At 38.3% G+C, this 20,508-nt stretch overlaps 1 protein-coding gene across 2 annotated transcripts; it reads right to left on the reverse strand.

Moving 5' to 3' along the window:
- Positions 1-1,073: 1,073 nt before the first annotated feature.
- Positions 1,074-19,027, reverse strand: hcrtr2 (hypocretin (orexin) receptor 2). 2 transcript variants are annotated; one of them, XM_035992748.1, is made up of 8 exons: positions 18,682-19,027; positions 9,718-9,896; positions 6,821-7,064; positions 3,429-3,544; positions 3,110-3,330; positions 2,741-2,862; positions 2,185-2,389; positions 1,074-2,078 (listed from the first exon to the last, which is right to left on the reverse strand). In XM_035992748.1, exons 1-7 carry the CDS (start codon positions 18,890-18,892, stop codon positions 2,223-2,225), a joined length of 1,260 nt encoding a protein of 419 aa, XP_035848641.1. In that variant the 5' UTR covers positions 18,893-19,027; the 3' UTR covers positions 1,074-2,078; positions 2,185-2,222. The 2 variants fall into 2 exon arrangements, with proteins under 2 accessions (XP_035848641.1, XP_031156992.1); XM_031301132.2 differs by having other exon boundaries at positions 1,074-2,389.
- Positions 19,028-20,508: the final 1,481 nt, after the last annotated feature.

Consider the following 20,508-nt stretch of genomic DNA (forward strand, 5'->3'; position numbering starts at 1 on the left):
TGTCATATCATGCCATAAGCACACTGAATTAATTTAGCTTTCATCAACAAATATAAACCCATTCACAGATGTAATCATTTCTAAAGATACAGAAACAGCAAACTAATGTATAGAGTAACTTTTAGAAAAAAAGAGACACAAGGAGGTTCCATTTACATTTACATTTGCTGTTTGCCACAGTGATATCTTTTATGTGCAAAGATCTCACATTCAAGCCAAGAATCAAAACAATCAACAAACAATTAATATGGAATTTTGTAATCAGTAATAGTCATCATTTAAAGTTAATAAAATATCAACTGCTATGAATTTTAAAACTACCAACAGTTACTAATCTGCTGTCTTCAGCAAATGCCCCAAATAAATTTGTAGCAGAGTTTAAAAAGCTGACTTTTGACCAGTCTCACTTATTTTCAGCAACCACAACTACTGAGTCTTAAGGCCAATTGCTTCTGTGTTAAATCGACACCGTGGGGACGTACGTGGTGATACGGCGCTATCTGTTCTCAGCCTGTTAAAATGAACCATTCGTTCACAAAGCTACGAAAAGTTAAGCACTGTAATTAGTAAGCATTCCACGTTCTATTTCATATAGGCTTCATCCTCTAAGAGCTGTTGCTATTGTCAGTTCTTGGGCCAACAGGATTCATTTAGGTGGAGACAGTGAAAGAACATTGCTTTTGACTGCCTCATTACCACCAGTGAGATGCCCTTAAGGGCCCTTTACCCCCAACTGCTCTAGTGGCAGATAAGACTAGTTGTACTGGGCAGCTTTCAGGTGTAATTAAAAAAAAAAAGTGAGACAGTAGAAGTCATTGTACTGCAGTATTGGAGCAACTGTGAAAGTTAATCGTTTATGTTAACCCATTTATATGTTGCCATATTTAGCTATTTTTCTGACCTAATATTGATTTATTTAGATAATCAGTCCAATGTCTCATTAAAAAAATAAATTTAGTTAATCAGGCTAATTGATGAGTAAGCCTCAGCCAAGCTGCAATGCAGGGTTTTACTGTTAATTAGAAACAGTTGATTGATTAATAGCCAATACTGTTGTCAATGTAGGACTGACATTTTGTATTTCTATCACTAAACATATTTCATATCTCACATACTATATACAGTATATCCCGAACTTTTGCACATTCCCTGAACATTTTTGCACATCCTCCACTAAACCATACAGCCTTTTGTCTTATTGTTAAACAGTTATGCTGTATATATTTGTTTAGGTTATCTTTTACATTTATTGTTTATTTTCTTTTAAAATGTTTGCTTATGAATGCACCAACCACCAATGCAACTACCTTGTAAGTTATACTTACTTGGCAATAAATCCTATTCTGATTTTGAAGCACATTTCAGGATTTTTCTTGATTGCACATTTTAAAGTGTAGTTTGGTATTAGTATAAAAATACTTTGTGACATCCACTGTTTTTCCAACAGTGTCTCCTGTGCTCCAAAGCTGTCATTAAAGGTGACTGACAGAAGCATTTCAGTGCATTTCAAAAGGGCCCTTTGAATGGACCATTTTGTTTTGGTCCACCAGGACACATTCCAAGACATTCATGCAAGTATCATGTTGAATATTCAGAAGTCTGATAGATGACTATGATGTTTGACCTGACATCATTTCCATACTGCACAGAATCATACATTCAAGCCCATGTACACTGAAGACTGACTGACTGAAGATGGACATCTGCTCATGAGGGAGACAGACTACACATGTGATGAATTATAAGACTTATTCTCTATAGCACCTACTCTTCTGTAGTTGTATAAACCGTAAACCAATAAATAAATATGAATAAATACTCTGTAATGCATATGCTGGCTTCTGAAAAGTCATACAGTCAAAATATTACAGTCACAATACAATAAAAATATCCATGTGCAATTAAATCAATGTAACTTAACCCATATACACAAAATACATAAGGTATGAGGTATTAAATACTAAACATTTGAAAAGTGTCCTTAGAAAGTTTCAGTGAATTACAAGTGATTGCCATATCCCACTGTGTCCGGGAAGTGAGAAGGTCTTCAGAAATCAGTGGTCAGTTCTCCAAAGCTCCTAATTTGTGTCATCGTGAAACCATGAAACAATAATTTTGAGACATTATCTTCCATTCAAATATCTGTTTGTTTTTATAACCAGGTTTAAACATTTTAATGCCTACCTTAATGATGAGTGTGCCAGAAGAACTCCCCACCTGGATTATAAGACTGACATGATCTGATCTGATATGCGTGACACATTGTCCATGTTGTTGACTTGAGTTGACAGGGACTTCCGGCTGCCTGTGCTCGCTCTGGGCCTCGTGCTCTGTGCTCGATTCTGACCTTGGCAAGAAAAGGCTGCTTTGAACTCCCCGCGGAACTTCCCTGGTGTCAAACAAAAAACAGAAAATCCACCCAGAAACCATTCAGTTTGAACCTTTTATATGCCAAAAACAGCATTTTTTAGTTTCATAGGGGTAACTAACAGCTGAGATGCATGTTTTACTTAAGTCATTATCAGGGCAATACAATACCTAAAACAGTTAATGTAAGATTTATTTTGTGATAAATACAACTTTATCTTAGATTAATATTTGTATATGCACAACATATTATCAGATGAGGAATTTGAACATTTGAACCAGTGAGCTGTATTGTTGTGGCCAAACTGTCCACTGGATGGCAGTAATGAACCCACACAACTGGTCTAAGTGATGAGGCAGGTTACAGACTTACCGCTGAGGAAATTGTAGATGATGGGATTTGCTGCACTGTTAGCATATATGAGCCAATGTGAGAAAGTGAACCATGCATACACTGTCTCTCTGTCATCTGTTTTCTTGAACGTCCCAAAGACTCTGCAGGTAAAGTATGGCATGTATCAGTTAAAGATTCATTTTGGATGATTTTAATGCTATACTATCACATTATTTTAAATCAGGATAACAAGAAACAATTCAGTACTATACTCTATCAGTCATTATTAAACATGAAACTACTAAGGTGGAAAAAAAAGAAATGCAAACTGTGAGCCCTGGTTTATCACAGCATCTGTATTTGAAGGGCTTTTGATCCTTGAAGCAGCAGAGCTCAAGGTAGTTTTACCTTTTCATGACATTGAGCACGCTGATTGGCAGGTAGCACAAGGCGAAAACAAAGAGCACCACCATCAGCATGCGAGCCGCCTTGCGTCGGGCTCGCACTTGTTTGATCTCAGCACAAACTGTGCTGGTCCTGACCCTCACGGGCTCTCCCGGCCCTGGAGTCGGAGCTGAGCACTGGATGGACCACCACTTCCTCTGCATTACTGATGTGCTCCCAGGAAGCTGTTAATAAAATATGTGCATACATCAGGCATCCTAAACTTGGCTTTGTAAGAGCTGATGTATTACTTTAAAAAAACATAAAGCGCTGGAATACAAACCTGTTGACACCACAGCTTGTGACATATCTGGATATACGCCAGGACCATGAGACATAAGGGTGCAAAGTATGTGACAATGAAGAAACAGGTGTGGTACACCTTTGGGTAGATCTCAGCTGTTGAAAGAATAAAAAAACATCATCATAATTTGATTGAAATCTGTCTGGATAGTGACTGATAGCTAAGACTTGTCCCCTCCGTTACTGTTGCTATGTCAATCCTTCCATTCATCTTTTATTTTTGCATTATAAAGTCATTTTTCAAACAATGGGTCTTTGACTTCACATAAAAGTAATCAAGAGCAGGCTTCTCATTTCTAGCCGAAGACTGTGGATTTTGTCTGCAGAAAGACAATATAAAAAACATAATTGCCAAGAAAAAAAATCATCCTGTAGAGCCTACATCCTATTTTATGTCTAATTTTTCTACAGCTGTCTTCATCATTCTGAAACCAGATCACAACAAATGTTGAGGATGATTCATGTTGTACTGCTGCCACCTAAAGAGAGGCAAAAATGAATGTTACTATTTTTAAGTTGCATAACATGCAGTAGGTAGGGTAGAAAATTTGACGTAAACAGCATTGCTAATCTTGAAACCGATTTTTGTGATATTATGCTGGAGTAGAGTTTACAGAATGAATGTTTAGCTGACACATCTGCTATATTTGAATCAATCCCATAATAATATGGACTTATCTAACTGCAATACACTTAAAAAGCCATACATCCTATGAATGCTGTAGGACTCTAGTTTGTGGTTGTAAAGTTTCATGAGGCTGTGATTATCCTAGAGGTCATAACAGGTCATTTTATACAGCAGAGGTCAAGTTTCAACAAATGCCTCACTACAATGAAATAGCTATATATGGGCAATAACATCATCACACATGAATACAATTGTGCACATTAAATCCACAAGATTCTCTCCTGTCCAGTCATACCAAACGTATGCATTTCCAAGACTGTTTAGTGACCCCAGTATACAGAGATAAACAAATACACCATTTTAGGCAAATATGTGAAAATCACACATTAATACTGCATGGGGAAAACTGGAGGGTTTATGTCCCAAACTGCATGGGATTAACATCAAGTGGGCATGTCTGTAAAGGGGAGACCCGTGGGTACCCATAGAAGCCATATGGGGCCTCTTTGACAATAGCCATGCATTTCCTAACCTGGCCTAATTTTGCTAGATGACAAGGTTGGTATCCATTGATTCCTTAGGTCATTTCGTTTAATTTGATACCAGTATCTTCACTCTAGTTTTAAAATGGAGCCTGCTACAGCCTCTAAAAGACATCAGCCTAAAAGCATTCACGGTTTTTGAGAAAATATTCTAGGCTGGAGCACCAGAAATCGATTATTAGACTCAGTAGAAGTAGCATTTCCTTAATATGATTGCTCTGAAATGTCCTTGATTAATATCTCAATATTTCTGAAGGCGAAGTCTTTGGTGTTCTTTCTAGATGTGTTTTTTAAGCATTTCAGACAGGACATGACATGACAGAAAATGAGGCTTTCAAATGCGGAAAAATGAATGTCAAATTCACATTGTCAAAGCCGATAAAATAAAGTATAGGCTGTGCTGTTAACACCATTTCATTCCTATCACAGTTTGATTTTAAGTGTTAAAGGGTGGATGCATTATTTGGTGGAAATGATTGTAGCTACCAGCTGTAATGCATTTCAGATAAGGTCATGGTTGAAATTCACACTGTGAAGCCAAAATGGTTTACATCTGCTAATGTTAACCTCATTTGAGAATGAGAAACTGAAGTGATTGATGCATTATTCTGCAGAGCTAATTGTGTAGCTGCCAAGAATGCATCCAACCATGTTTAACCATGGTTTAGACTAAGAATGTTTTCAGTTAACAAGATATTAAGGTGTCAACAGACAAAAGACACTAAATCCTCTGGGGTTATAATGAAACACCTGAAGACTTTTGCCACATATCCAAGAGGCTTCATCAATGTCGTAGGTGGTAGTTAATGATTTATATCTCTGTGTTTTACATCATTATGTCATGTGTCTTTTTATTTCAGAGGCAGTATTTGATAGTCTTCAGAAGTGCATGACAGAGCTGTGAAGCTGTGTTTAACTAAAAAGGTAAAGATGTCAAAAACCCAGCAAGTCTGACAGTTGGTTCATCTGAGACACCACATAATAAAAACTGTGAGCAGCAAAATTGTCAGTGCTATTATACACAAATTGTAATAGATGTAACACTCTGGTCTGACAAAGGAGGAGATGCGAATAATGCATCCACCCAACTCTTAGTAAGAACACTTACTCATAACAAATAGTGATAGATATTGAATGGTGTTACCAGTATATATTTTTTTGACATATTGTTTTATTTGATTTACTTTGACTTGACAGAGTGAATTTAACACCTGGCATTCTTTTTTTTTCCTCTCTAAAAGCCTCATTCTTGAACACTAAAGAACTAATGAACACTAAAGTGTTCGCCCTCAGAAATAAGCCTATTGAGATATTAATCAAGGAAACCTTGGACGTTTGAGTTAATGAAAACAGCCAATAATGCTACTAATGTTACTCAGGTACAAGATGGCTGGGTATGCTAACATTTTAGATAGACAGATACACAAACTGTTTAATCCATTCCTTACACATATGCTCTTGCATTTTAGGTTTTGGAGAGATGGTAAAAATACTGCTCTTCACACTATTTTGGCACTAAATATCGTTCTTACTGTATGACAGCCCCATTCACACCATTTCAGCATGTGAAGAAGTCCAAAGCATGACAGGCCTGCTCTGCCGAATTTTCTGTTACAATTCTCGGCTATTTTCTCATTAAAAAATACTAAAAAGGACACTAAACTGCTGCTTTGAGGTATTTCTAGAGGGTACAGTTCCAAATAATTTTGTTCCAAAGTATTTCTTTCATTGACCTTTTCCTGTCAGTAAATAAGCAATCAGTGTTTAATAGCTTTCAAATCAATAGCCTGCTCAAATTATTGTAACCTAATGAAGGTGAAGCGATTGAAACGCTGTTTCTCTTTGCAAGATTCTCCTCCTTTGAGGGCTTTAAGAGACTTGCTTATCTTAGCAAAGTCATTCATCCTACTTTATTAGTCCTTGTAAACCCTGTAAACGGTGCTCTGCTCTCAGAATGTTGCCATTTGATAAAAGTATCAAATGGCAGCTAAATGGCATCAGACACAAAACTGATTGTAGCACACCAAATATAATACTCTGCTGAGGGTTGCCCCCTTTGTAAAAAAAACAAAAAAAACAAGAGAAATTGTGACTGAAAGTTGTCCTTTTAGTCTTTTATTTAGGGCTCAGTATAACCTGTGCATCTGGCAGACATTTGGCACAATGTTTTCATGTGTTAAAGAGGAATTTGTGAAAACTAACCTCCCCAATGTTCATCACACACTGTGAACAGGCTGGTCTTGTTTGTTAGTTCAGGCAGCAAGCTGCTGCACTCCATCACAATAGCCTGAGGGATCATGATGATGCACGACACAACCCAGATGACAACAATACTCTTGCGAGCCCTCTTAGCTGTGCTCTTAAACATCAGCGGGTGGCAGATAGCATACCAACGGTCTTGGGCAATACAACTCAGTGTCAAGACTGATACAGAAACAGAGATGGTCTGGAGAAGAAAAGAAAGACCAGTTAGATGGAGACAAAACTATTTATTTTACTATTTAAGGACTTCAAAGTCAGAAACCAGAAAAAAGACCCTTGGCTTCTTACTGTATTTAATGGTTTGCAACTGTGACATATAGTAGGAGACATTCACCTACAATTTGATTGCATAGTTTGGAGTGGTTATGGACAAGTAAACATTAATTTAAACATTATTTCAAAAGTTTTAGTTATTGGGGATTTGCTCTGAATCTTGGTACTTGGCTATAAAGCAAGTATTTAGCCAACAGCCTTCTAATAGAACTGTCAGCTTTTTTCTTTTCCACCGGCACTGTAAAGTCCCAGAGTGAGTCTGCAGGGTTGGTGGGTCACAGACAATGTTCTTTGTCTTCTTCCTGAATCTGAATTACACACCTGCCTCACTCTTAAGGAGGCTTTGGGGAAGGCATAGTTGTACCAGATGAAGCAAGATTTCAATTATGGACCTGTGGAATTAGGCTATGATGCATGAAAAACTATTTTCAAGACGCTCTCATTCCATTTAAGCGTGTTGCAGATGGTTGTCTTCGGTGAGTCCTATTGGTTCACAGCAGCGGCATAATATTATTGTGGGAGATAAACTTGTGGGTTCTGGTGGGTTCATGTCCTGTGGGAAATAAACGCTCAGCTCCCTCACTTTAAAATGTTTAGCTTAAGTATGCCAGCAGCAGAACTAAATCACCTTTGCTGACTAATTTCCTTCATTTAAAAGGTCTAAGAGAAATCCTTGCCTCGTACAACAGAAAGGGACAAATCCTGACATAATTGTCATCTGCCAGAAAATCATTACTGGATTGACAGGTATGTTGAGTGACGTTAAAGGCTGAGTACGCTGAACGTGATGTAAAAATAGAAACCACAGGGAGTGGATCATGTTCTTCCTGCATGAACAATAGTTTGGTATTAAGTTACCCATAGATAGAGATGTTGTGGACAGGGCCATGAGGGGGCTTGTTGGTTGATCTGAACCCCTCTTAGGTAGGAAAGCATACACTCATCCAGGCCAGTTTAGGACTCGCTCTCACGTTAAATGTATCACACAGGGAGAGAAGACAATACCATTAATGTTAGGCGCTAGGTTAGTCTTTAGTAGCTGTGTTTCTTTGCTATACGAGCCCAGGTTAGCTTAGAATTGCGACAGAGATCATAGATGAGTTTAATTCTGTTATAGTTTAAAATATAGGCCCTCTTCTGCATAATGCTTTGTGTATGGCTTTTGTTGAACCGTGCAGTGAACTCATTCAGTGTATTGCAGACCTTCAATACAAGCTAAGCCTAAGCAGCTTTAAGCTTTCATTCAGGGCTTCCAATATGTTTTTCTTGTGCTGCCTTGAGCCAATCCATCTTGTTTACTACAATATTTGATTAACTGTAAATACAAACCGAAGACTTAAACTGTGTTGCTGCAGTTTCAACAAGTCAACATTCATTCATGACACAGTTTCTTCAACCGCTTCTATAATTTCTTTCAGGAATCAATATTGTCATTGGGTGTACAACATTATGTACTGCAGATGGAGATAGCAGAACAGTTTCACTTCTTTGAGATGATCCCCCTGAGGCAATATACCACTGCAGCACGGAAAACCTAGCAAAATGTCATATGAAACGTAGGGAACTGAAGTAATTCCCAAATGGGAATACATCAGGGACAAAAAGATCCTCATTGATTTATAAAACCAGCATGAGATGGCCATTTCCAAATACTGTAGCAGCAGTAGCAAAGCACACAGCAGCATGCACAGTAAATGTGACCATGAAGGGCTTCAGATGGGCCGCTAATTTAGTGCCATGAGGTGTAAGGTGTGAGGTGTGACATGGTAAGCCATTAGCCAGCCCAGCAGACCAATTTGTCCCATGTCTGGAATAAATTCAGTGTCTGTAACCCCTGTGGTTTACAGCTGCATCCATCCAGCATATGCTCATACTTTGGTTGAGGTAATCACTTTGACATCGGTGTGTATTGAATAGAGCAGGATTTGTGCAGGATCGTGTAAAATTTTGGTGCACTCTCTCAATACTGATATACTGTATATGTGGCCTGCACTGTAATATGAAATGGATGGTTCTTTTTGGCAGATGTGTTGACACAGTGGAGGCTGATGCTGCAATGGAATTTAAAAAGCAAAAGACTTGCCCAAGGCATTGAATCACCATGGAATAACATCAAAGGCCTCATGAGATGTGAAAAAGGTATTCTCATAAATACAGACACAGAAAATTTTAAGAATAATAGAAACAGGTCTTTTCTCCTCACCTTTCATAAAGAAGCTAAGCAGAGCATTCAAAGATGGCCAGCATGTCTCTCTCTCTCTCTCTCTCGCTCTCTCTGGTAGTCTACACTTTGTTTGTTTGTTTGCTTTGTTGCTTTGTAACAACTCAGCCATGCACACGTCTACATTACTGATATTCAATAGTGCTTTATTTATGTGAATAGTTATTTTAATACATTATATTCATTTTTGGTTCAGACCACATGTGTGTTCTTCATCCTTCTTTGTCTGAACTGCGAGCCACTTCGTGACACTCATATTCCTAAACATTTCTTTATGGTTCAGATCAGGTCAATATTTCAAATATCCTGTTTGAAAAAGCAGATGCCAAAGTTGATCTCTTACCTGCAGATAAGGCACAATTTTGCAAAGAGTCTTTCCAAAGAACCACGTCTCTGTGATGTCTACAACGAGACTCGCAGGCAGGCAGATGATGGTAACCAAGACATCGGCAAAGGAGAGATTTACTATGAAGTAGTTGGTCACGGTGCGCATGTGACGGTTTTTCAACACTGCAAAGCAAACTGAAAATGATGCACAATCAAAGACCGTCCAATAAAGGCTCATATTTATCATGAGTGCAGGGTATTTAATGTTAATCACCAACTGTCTTGAAGTCATGTTGTCAATAACAGAATGTGAATTAAAAATCAACGTTATTCCTGTTTACATCTTTGTTCCTGTTGGCAAAATATGAATCAATCAGAAATTTGCATAAGGACATTTAAATATGAATGTGTTAGTGTGACATTGCATGCTGAGACTGACATAGTACAGTGTTCTCTCATTTGGCAAGGTGAATTAACAACATTGTTCAGCTGTTTTACATGTCTCATGGTAACTACATCTAATCCAGTGTCCAGAATTGGCAGATAAACATATCGGTTTTAAAGGGGTGATAGAATGCAAAACCGATTTTACCTTGTCATAGTTGAATAACGACAGTTCGGTGGGTAAATAAGACATACATAGAAGCTCAAAATCCCATTGATACCCCTATCCTCAGCAAATCTCACATTTTGAAACTGCCGCTGAAAACGGGCGAATCTCAACAAAGCTGGATGCTGACGTCAGGATCCCAAAACCTAGTCTTTGTCACGCCCCAACATTTGCATAGGCTACACCACTGACCTGAGGTCAGCTTAGTCTTCTGAATCTAGCTAGGTCATGCAGATCTCCAGAGGTATGTTATTTAATTACTAAATTCACTTCTGAGACTTTTTTATGCGAGAAATCAACATGTAGAGGTCAAATATGGCTAATTGATGGCTAATTGCAAATTCTGTCCGACTGTGTGTCGCAGTTCAGCAGGAGCTCAGCAGGCTATGTGACAGCGGCCGGTGCTGCCTCGCCGCTCGGCGTGTCTTCATAGACTTGCTGTGAGCTAGCTGGATCTCCGTCACGAAGGGAAGCCCGCGGCGCAAAGTCACCGGTTCTGGGTTACTGGACTACAAAATGCAGAGGCCCTGATGGAGCTCCAGGGCCTGCAGCTAGCCGCGATCTTTAGCTACCCATAGGATGAGGGGACAGTAGCAGCTAACGAAATCCCTAATGTTCACAAAAATGCATTAAATTGAAATCGGACACCATAGTTAGTTTTATAAGACCTTGGGGTATATATTCTATAAGTGGCGTGACAAAATTCAAACTGTAAATAGACTTTAATTATGCCGAAAGTGAAGCAAACTAGTTAGCCGCGATCTGTACACATACCTAGGATTGAGGGGACAGTAGCAGCTAACGAAATCCCTAATGTTCACAAAAATGCAATAAATTGAAATCGGACACCATAGTTAGCTTTGTAAGACCTTGGGGTATATGTTCTATAGGTGGCGTGACGAAATTCAAACTGTAAATAGACTTTAATTATGCCGAAAGTGAAGCTAACTAGCTAGCCGCGATCTGTACACATAGCTAGGATTGAAGCGAGAAGTAGCAGCTAACGAAATCCCTAATGTTCACAAAAATGCATTAAATTGAAATCGGACACCATAGTTAGCTTTATAAGACCTTGGGTCAGATGTTATATAAGTGGCGTGACAAAATGCAAACTAAATATACTCTAGTTATGCTGGCAGCTGGCAGCCAGCCAGCTCCGCGGAGCTCCAGTAGTCCAGTAGCAGAGAAACGGTGACTTTCACTGGGTATGGAGGTTGCCGTTTTCTCATCAGACTGTGAGGAGCTCCTAAAGTCCGACACGTCTTATCAAATTTGCAATTAGCCATCAATTTTCGTAAAACGGCCAATAGATTTCTCGCATAAAAACGTATCAGAAGTGAATTTAATAACGAAATAGCCCGACAAACAACATTTTATATCTACAGTATCATCAGACCATTGTCTTGATGCAATATATAATGTGCGACAAATGTAATCATTACAAATAAACAAAAAAATACTAAAATAAACTCCATAATGAAATAGCAAAACATAAAGTTAAACCTTTTTGCATTATTGTGTCTTTTAAAGAGACAGTACCTTGAATATTAGCTGCCTAGTTTCTCACTGTTGCTTTGCCTGGTGAAGCACACAGCTTGTTAGTAAATTTAAAAGTTATATACAGTGAATTTAAAAAGATTAAGGGACATTAACATTCATGTAACATTATTCAAGCAATTGAATTTCTCCACATTTTTTAACATTACATGCAGTATAATCTGTATCTACTGCCTTATGGTTTTTACCTTTGCAGCAAATGTAAATAAATGTACTGTGTATCATTTATTAAAAAATAACATATTTGGTATGTGCTTGTCTGCCCATCACACGTTTGTAGTTTGTAGTCTGTAGTTAGCCTGTCCTGTCCAGTTTTGGCCCTTTTACTCAATCAATGTTAATGGGATATTTGCAATGGCAAGGTACCACAGACCTTGCAGCTCACACATCTCGATATTTCCTGACATTTGCCTCCCCATAGTTATGCTTTGGGTTCCACTTTCACATGCTCCCCGGGTCGTCGGGGGCGACCCCGTCATAACTGCTTGCAGTTCTAGTTAATAATTGTTTTCGACCCTCCATGCTCTAAAAAGAGACTACAGAACTACAACAAAGTACGACGGGGCAAGAAACCCAAACAGTCAGACAGATTGTAAGCAAGAGAAACATTTTTTGCCTTCCTTTGTTTGGCAGCGTGTTCTGTAATTTCTTAAGACAGCAAAGTAGCCTACATCACTTTCTTTTAACTGCAAAAACGATATTGTGAACATGAGTACATAATGTGTACTCTTAGTAAACGTAGCGTGCAACTGGGGCACAGCTGTTTTTCCTGTAATTCTTGAGTAATTCATATTAATTCAGACATGGTGTAACCTGTCTGCAATATGAATGTATAAAATGACAGAGAGAATTTGGATGGTGGGTGGGAAAAGTTTCTCTGCACTAAAAAATATGCATGCTTCTGAAAAGTATTTTTATTTGAATTATTTTAGGTGGTTTTGCTATAAAGAGTTGACTCAGAGACCAGTGTGTACTGTCTACTAATAGATGGATAGAAGAGGCCTTCTTTGGGTAAATAAGCCTTCTACCCTTAATTCAGTTTTCTACCACTCCTGTACATGTATGCTGCATGATTTATGCATCAGATAATATCCATTGTCTAATATTAATCTGCTACCTGACTGTCAGTGGACTCTTTAGTCTGCTTCTCTGTGTTTTCTGTGCACTGTAGATTAATTGGTGTTGATTGACTGGTGTCAGATTTACGTGTTTTCTTTTGTTCACTATTTCTTTTTTAAGCCCCATATGTGATATAATCACTTTAAAATGCAGACGTGATACTGCAGCAGATTATATAAGAAAAAATAATAATAATAGACTGTGACTGTGACTGTAACTACGCACAACGTCAAAGATAGATCTGATCAGCTGGGGATATCAGAAGCTGCTACAATAACAATAAAGATCTAAAGTTACTAAAACTAAAAAGAGTAATATTCATAACGTCTACTGCAGTATAAATAAACATCCTGGCTGCATGCTCTTTTTTTGTGCATCAACAGTTACGGTAAGCTACTGAAGTTGGATGGGTTTTTTTTCTGCTGGGAGAAAGACATGAGTAAGCTCCTTTTCATCCACCGTGTCTCGGTTACAGCTCCCCATGCTGCTACAGGAACCAAGCTGCTACAGGCGCTATCACCAAAACACAGACACATCTAGACCACATCTCATCTTTAAAACCGCACATGAAAGAACACATTATCATTAATCTCTGGAGGATGGTTGGATCCACATTAATGCAAGCTAAGGCACTATTGGGACTATTATGTATTTTGTGAAAAACATTGGAATAGAAAGTAGGAAAAAGTAACTTTCATAAATACGCATGTGAATATCTGCAAGAAAAACAAAAAATATGAATGAGACAGTGCTACAACTTGAAAGTTCCTACCTAAAAATGTTTGGTTTACATAGCCATAATTTACTGTCTGTGTCCCTGCTTTTAAGTTTTTAACCACAAAACTGGTGCAATCATGTTTTTATCATCAAGACACAGAGACCATTTGATATGCCTTGATCTCATCATGCCTGGATTATTGCAACAGCCTCTTTACTTGCTTGGACCAAAAATCTATAAATTGACTCCAGACTGTACAAAAGTCAGCTGCCAGGCTTTTAACCAGAACCAAGAGACGTGATTCATGCCACTCCCGTTTTAGCCTCTTTACACTGGCTCCCAGTATGTTTTACAAGATTTTACTGATCACTTTTAAGGCTCTTCATGGCCTCACACCCTTGACCTTGACCTCCTGGTACCATACATGCGAGTACGTACTTTGAGATCCTCAGGCAGAGGTCTTTTGTCTGAAATAGAGCTGGGCAATATCCAAATATGACATATCATATCACAATATCGATATTATATCGATATTGTGATATGAGACTAGATATTAGATTTTGGATATCGTAATATGGCATAAGTATTGTCTTTTCCTGGTTTTAAAGGCTGCATTACAGTAAAGTGATGTCATTTTCTGAACTTACCAGACTGTTGTAACTGTTTTATTATTTGCCTTTACCCACATTCATTATTCATTATATCCACATTACTGATGATGATTATTTATCAAAAATCTCATTGTGTAAATATTTTGTGAAAGCACCAATAGTCAACACTACAATATTTCCACATCTCATTAATAACCTTTGTAGAAGCAACATAAGGGCAAGACTTCTTATACAGCATACACAAGAAAAATACTGTTTTTTTCTTCCTGTAAAGTGCAAAGTGTTTTATCCTGAACTCTGTGTGCACAAAAGGTTTTTTGGTTTGTTTTGTTTTCCCCTATAATCAACTTGCAGGTCTACCAAGCTAGCTACCACTAAATCAGCAGTAAAATGTGTCGATATCTGAGTGTTTTGTATCAACATCACCAACCACTGCTCTTTCTGCTGCCAAACACTCAAACAAAACAGAGCTGAGGCCCGTCAATATCTGTCAAAACACCTCTTCTTTTTAGTCCTCTACCTCTGCCATAATGAATGATTTGAGGATCCTTAATGACTAGTCTTTGTATTTGTCCTGCCTATTGTTGGCCCCTTTAATCAATGCCCTCTCAATTAGGTTAGTTAGGTCCTGACACAGCATCCTGTTTCAAATCAGGTAAAACCATTAAGGAACATTTCAATTTTAAAGTCATTTGATTTCAGGTCAAGGACAAGGAGAGTGCAACGAGTGCACACCCAAAAACCTTTTACAGGAGCTGCTTCAAAAACTATAAGCACATTCTGGTCTGGCTTTGTTGTTTTTTTCATTTGAAAAGCCTAGTAAATATTTCTATCTAAATCTAAATATTCTATTAAAATAATTTACAGCACCTGGTACAGTGATTGGTACAATTGGTACAATTGTCCAGGATCATCATTGAGCAATAAACAGTATATCTTACTGCATATCAATGTAAGTGTAAACAAACTCTGATAAGGTAGTAAAAAAAAGGCCAATACCAAGTCCTGACATAAGTCATTAATCAAAGTTTCTGACAAATGTTTCACCAGTATTAACCAAAACATTTGTCCACAATGCATCTCAACTTTTCTCATCTTGTTTTTCTAAGAAGAGACAATTTTATTTGGAATAAAAATCACTCTCTATCTCTAGTTGGCCTGAGGTTCCTCACGAGGGTTTTGGACAATCAGGCTAACAGTTAAATATGTTAATTTAGGTCAATTTGTGGATAATTATCAATCAAAATGTGGATAATTATCAATTAAAAAGGATAGATTATGCACACCACAGTGCTGCTGCCATTACAGCTCTATTATGCAGTGTTTTTGATGGTCACATTAAATTGAATGACTCCTTGAAACATGAACGGGTTGCTTGTACAGCACATTTAACTGAGGAACTTGGGTTGAACAACTACATATTTGTGTGAAGGTTGATAGTTCTTAAGGCCTTTACAAACCGTGGGTGTGACGAATAAACGAAAAATGCCAAATACTCACTTGTGAATATTGTGCATCAAAACTATTCATTACGCTGATGTGAATTTGCGACAGTTGCAACACTTTGCGGCAGCTTATCACAGCCAGTTCGGGACATATTTTAGGATGTCAGTGGAACAGTTTGAGGTCCTTCTGGGGATAATAGTGCCGCATCCAAGGAGGCAGAGGACCAACCACCGGGATCCTATTGACCCAGAACAGGTTTGTCAAGGTTAAAAGGACAAGGTCTTGGTTCGCACCACGGACGCTGTGTTGTTGTTTTATAATCCTCATGTGTTGATTGGTTGATGTCTTTCTTCGCGGTGCAAGAACTCAAAAAAATCGTTCCAGAAAAGAATTACATCTCTTTTTTGCTGCGTTATTCAAGTCTCGCTGGAGTTTTGACCTCTTAAGGTTTTAACATTCAACAATTACAAAACTGTATGCCAATAACGTTTACTTTACTAGCTAAGACATTTTTTACATTTTTCTGTTGTGTGATTTAGTAAATCAGAAGTTGATATTTCCATGTTGGATGTAATTGGCTGTTTGTTACAAACTCTTTCTTGTTCATGTGAACATGATAATCTGCCTTGTGTGACTGGTTATTCCAAATCATGTTAGGTTTAGTGAAGCCAGATAACTAAGAGAGCTCTCTCTGATAGGCTGATAGTAGCTTGCTTGTGTCGTTACAGGATATAGGAATGACTTTCTTTAGTTATGTTTTACACACCAGGTTTTGCTTTAATCGTAAATACTCAAATTTCTTTCTATACGGACATTTGCCTTTCAAAATAACAAAATAATATATTTACAAAATAATATTAATTATTATACATCAGTCATGTTTACTAGCACACATTAGCATGCAAAAGTAGTTCATTATTATTATTATTTTATTATTTATTTTATTTTAAAATGCTGTTTCATTTCAACACAAGATGAAATCCTCACTAAGCGAGCCAGATCTAAGATGTTGGCACACACACACAAAGAATAAGACTTTTGTAGGTGTGCTGTGGCCCACAGCAACAGTTATGTGCACCTACAACAAAGACATAACCCCTCTTTGAACTCCTGTTATTGTGGTCATAATTAAATGAATGCAGTACTAAACACAAAGGCATGCATCTGATGCTGTGCTGCTGGTTGAATGAGGTGTCCGTCTATAAAACCTGTAGCAAAAGGCAGTGTTAGTGGTATACCATAAACTGAAAAATAAATAATTCACTGTTTCTTTGTTTCTTTGTTTGTCTGTTTGTTTGTTAGAGGCTCACCAGAGGTGCAGATACCAGTAGCTTTTGCTGCCCTGACACAGTCAAGACACTGTGGGTTATTGGCAAAAGCCTCCAACTGGCATTGGCCACCTTTGGTGCCCGCCTACTAGAATCTTAACATATAGGTAATTAGTTTGATAATAAATTAACCTGAATTTAAAATGTTTTGCCACTTTGAGGCAGCACAAACAAGCAGTAGACAAAACATTGACATATTATCACCTTACAACGTTGATATGGTAAACATGTTAGCAATTACCTATTTAAACATCCAACAGACACAGTGATATTAGTATTCATTTGGAGTCATGTTTGTGTCTACCTGATGAATGTAAGTAATAATAATAGTGTGATTTCCTTTCAGTGATAATGCTGCTGCAAACTGATGGTGAGGGAGCATCCCTCCTCCAAAATGCTCTTGAGAAAAGCTATAGTATTCAGAATACAAACTACTCCCATCAGGTAGACACTATAGGGTTCCAAATAATTACAGGAGAATCACACTCAAATTATGCACAAGAAATTACATTTTAGTTAGAATGAATGAGCATTGTTTAATCAACATGTACTCAAATAATACAAATAGTATTACCTTCTTTGTCTCACATGCTGAGGAGAAATACTGCAGCACATCTTGTTAAACTAAAACAGTTAATTAAAAAAGTTAGCACAGCTGTATTCCAGGCTCCTGTTTTTTAAACAAAACTTAAAAATTGGTCCGGTTTGGTTTGCAGGGACAGCAATTATGACCAAAATGTGTTTTTCATTTTAAAAAATGGTTCCAGTGGAGAAAAAATAGCTTCAGATAAACAAAGAGGGAGGATGAATCCTACAGTGAGATGAACAGCACGCATTCACACAAAACGCCATTAGGAGTTGAGATTGAGATGGATCAACTGAGCAGGTTGTGACATTGGAGCTTTTGCTGGGCACCACCAGCGGACTCCCTCACTGGTACAAACAAATCTTGCCAAATATATCACAGCAGTTTCCCAATAAATTGCCCCCATATGAAGCAGTGGCAATACAAGTCAGAGAAGCAGGTGCAAGGTCACTTGAGTCCTCTTTAAGTTAAATTGTAATTGCTCCTGCTCACAACAATTTCCTCATATTCTGAGTCTGAATGTAAGTCAATGGATTTCTCAAATACGCCTGAAAACTATAAACAGCAACGAAACAGCCCTGGATGGATAACAGATGAATGACAGTATTGTGAATTAAGACGTCAGTCTGTATGTGCAAAAGGCTTGTTTACCCCATTCTTGCATTGAGAGCAAAGTATTCCCGCTCACAGTGTAAAACAACGATATAATGTACACAATCTGTATTTTTATACACATCTGTGGGGGTCAAATTCTGAACATTTCGATCTGCACTGAGAGACGTGCTCGGACTTATCCTCCTTCTCCATCAGCAGCTGCGATTCCACTGAACATCAAAAGACAAACTGGAGTATTTTATATTTTGAGTCACTGTAGCAAAGCTTTATTTTCCTTATAGCAATATGCTCATTCACATTCTCAAGAAGTTGCACTACTTTTGCTGGACTAATTAGCCTACGCATGAATGGAAAAAGACAACAAAAAAATGACAATACATCAAAACTTACCCAGCGAGTTTCCAATGAGTGAGACGAAGAACACAATAATGTAAGCCACAATGAGAACCCATTCATACTGCTTGGGGTGTAAGTACTCTCTCCAGATGTATCTCAGAAGTTCGTCCTCATCCATAGGGTGCAGATATGACTCCGTGCTATTGGCCACATGTGCCGAGGATAAACAATCCTCGCAATCCAAATTCCCAGTGATCCCAGACATCCTCCGAGGTGTTTATGTGTCGCTTGTATTCCTGCTGTTAGTCTGCACTGATCTCAGGTTGTAGAGCAGTACACTGCCTCTGTAGTGCGATAACAGCGCGCTTCACAGCAGACCTGTCAGTGTGACGCTGACTTATCCTCTGTCTCCATACACTAACACAGCGGATTGTTGGGAGCAAGGAGCTATGAGCTACGTCAATAACCCACACAGCTCAGCGAAATGAGATGGGAAAGCCTTGATGGAGCAGAGAGATTATAGGGATACAATTCATTTTCCTGCCGGTCCTTGTTATGTGTGCTGATATTTATTTTCTGGTATGAATATTAAACAATTTTCCCCACTGGGGATTTGTCCCCTCTAAAAACTGCATTTATGGCACATTATTATAATTTCAGGCTTTTATGCAAAAGTTCTCTCCAGACTATTATTAGTTTTGATATTAAATTCAACCTTAGATTTTGCTAATAATCACATTTGCCTTTGACGGACATGGTAATGTAAACAAATGCAAGTACCTTGACTGGATCAAACTGTCTTAACTGGATCAAACTTGACTGGAACTTTATTCTGAGCCTTTTAATGAGCAATGGATGCTCTAAGGATGACTTGAGACAATTTCACAAACGTACTTGATCAAATTGCATGAGCTGTCAACCCTGCCTGCCTGAACACAACAGTGCTGTTACGACCTGATGTCTAGGGGTAAACCGGACGCAACATAATGTGTGCCCCCCCCCCACTCTTCCCACTCCCAAACATGGCCAGGACAAAGAATTGCAAAGTAACAGTCTTTTTATTTTGGAGATGAGGCCCCAAAACAACAAACAAAACAATTCTAAAGGCAAACTAAACTTACCTAAGCCAAAACAAAACGTAAATAAAAGACAAAGCTCTAACCTAAGCTTCTAATAACAAAAACAGGAGAAAAAGGGAACCAACAAAAAAAGGACTTCTCACTCCTACCAACTGCTACTAGCAAATAAGTCAAAGAAATATGTATTCACAGATAAAACAAAATGGTTGAAGGATAACAAATCCAAGAACCCAAAACAACCATTTTGACTGAAGGCTGTTAACATTACTCACAACAACTGCAAACACAAGACACAGGTTTACACAGGCACATGTTGGGAATGGCAGAGTGAAGAGAGAGCCAGAGCTCCTGTCCAATGAGGCTTAAAATGGCTGCTGTCCTCCAGACGACCAATCAGGAGACAGCAATCAGCTCTGCTGGACCAATCCGGTGTTCACACCTGTTCTTTATTACCTGTGTACACTCAGGAAAACACTTCCCCACCCAAGATCAAACATTTTCAATAAAAAGTTTGACTCAAGATCTAGACAGAGCATCAGCTATAACGTTTTCCAAACCCTTTTTGTAACGAATCTCAATATTAAAATCTTGCAGTAACAAGGACCACCGCATGAGACGCTGGTTGCTATTTTGCATCCGAGACAGGAACACAAGCGGATTGTGGTCAGAGAAAACAAGGGTTGGCACAGGACTAGACCCGAGGTACACTTCAAAGTGTTGTAATGCTAACAGCAAAGCTAAGGCCTCCTTCTCAGTGGTGCTGTAATGTAGTTGGTGTTTCTTGAACTTTTTGGAAAAACAA

The sequence above is a fragment of the Sander lucioperca genome, chromosome 15 (genome assembly GCF_008315115.2).
Source record: "Sander lucioperca isolate FBNREF2018 chromosome 15, SLUC_FBN_1.2, whole genome shotgun sequence".
In the NCBI taxonomy this organism is placed as follows: domain Eukaryota; kingdom Metazoa; phylum Chordata; class Actinopteri; order Perciformes; family Percidae; genus Sander; species Sander lucioperca.

What these genes read in the sequence shown, in the direction of transcription:
- hcrtr2 (XM_035992748.1), bottom strand. Translation starts at nt 18,892, where the DNA reads ATGTCTGGGATCACTGGGAATTTGGATTGCGAGGATTGTTTATCCTCG. An exon ending in ACAAGCTGTGGTGTCAACAG is followed by an intron (nt 3,331 to 3,428) that starts GTTTGTATTCCA and finishes TTTTATTAACAG; the next exon opens with CTTCCTGGGAGCACATCAGT. An exon ending in CATCTACAATTTCCTCAGCG is followed by an intron (nt 2,390 to 2,740) that starts GTAAGTCTGTAA and finishes GTTTGACACCAG; the next exon opens with GGAAGTTCCGCGGGGAGTTC.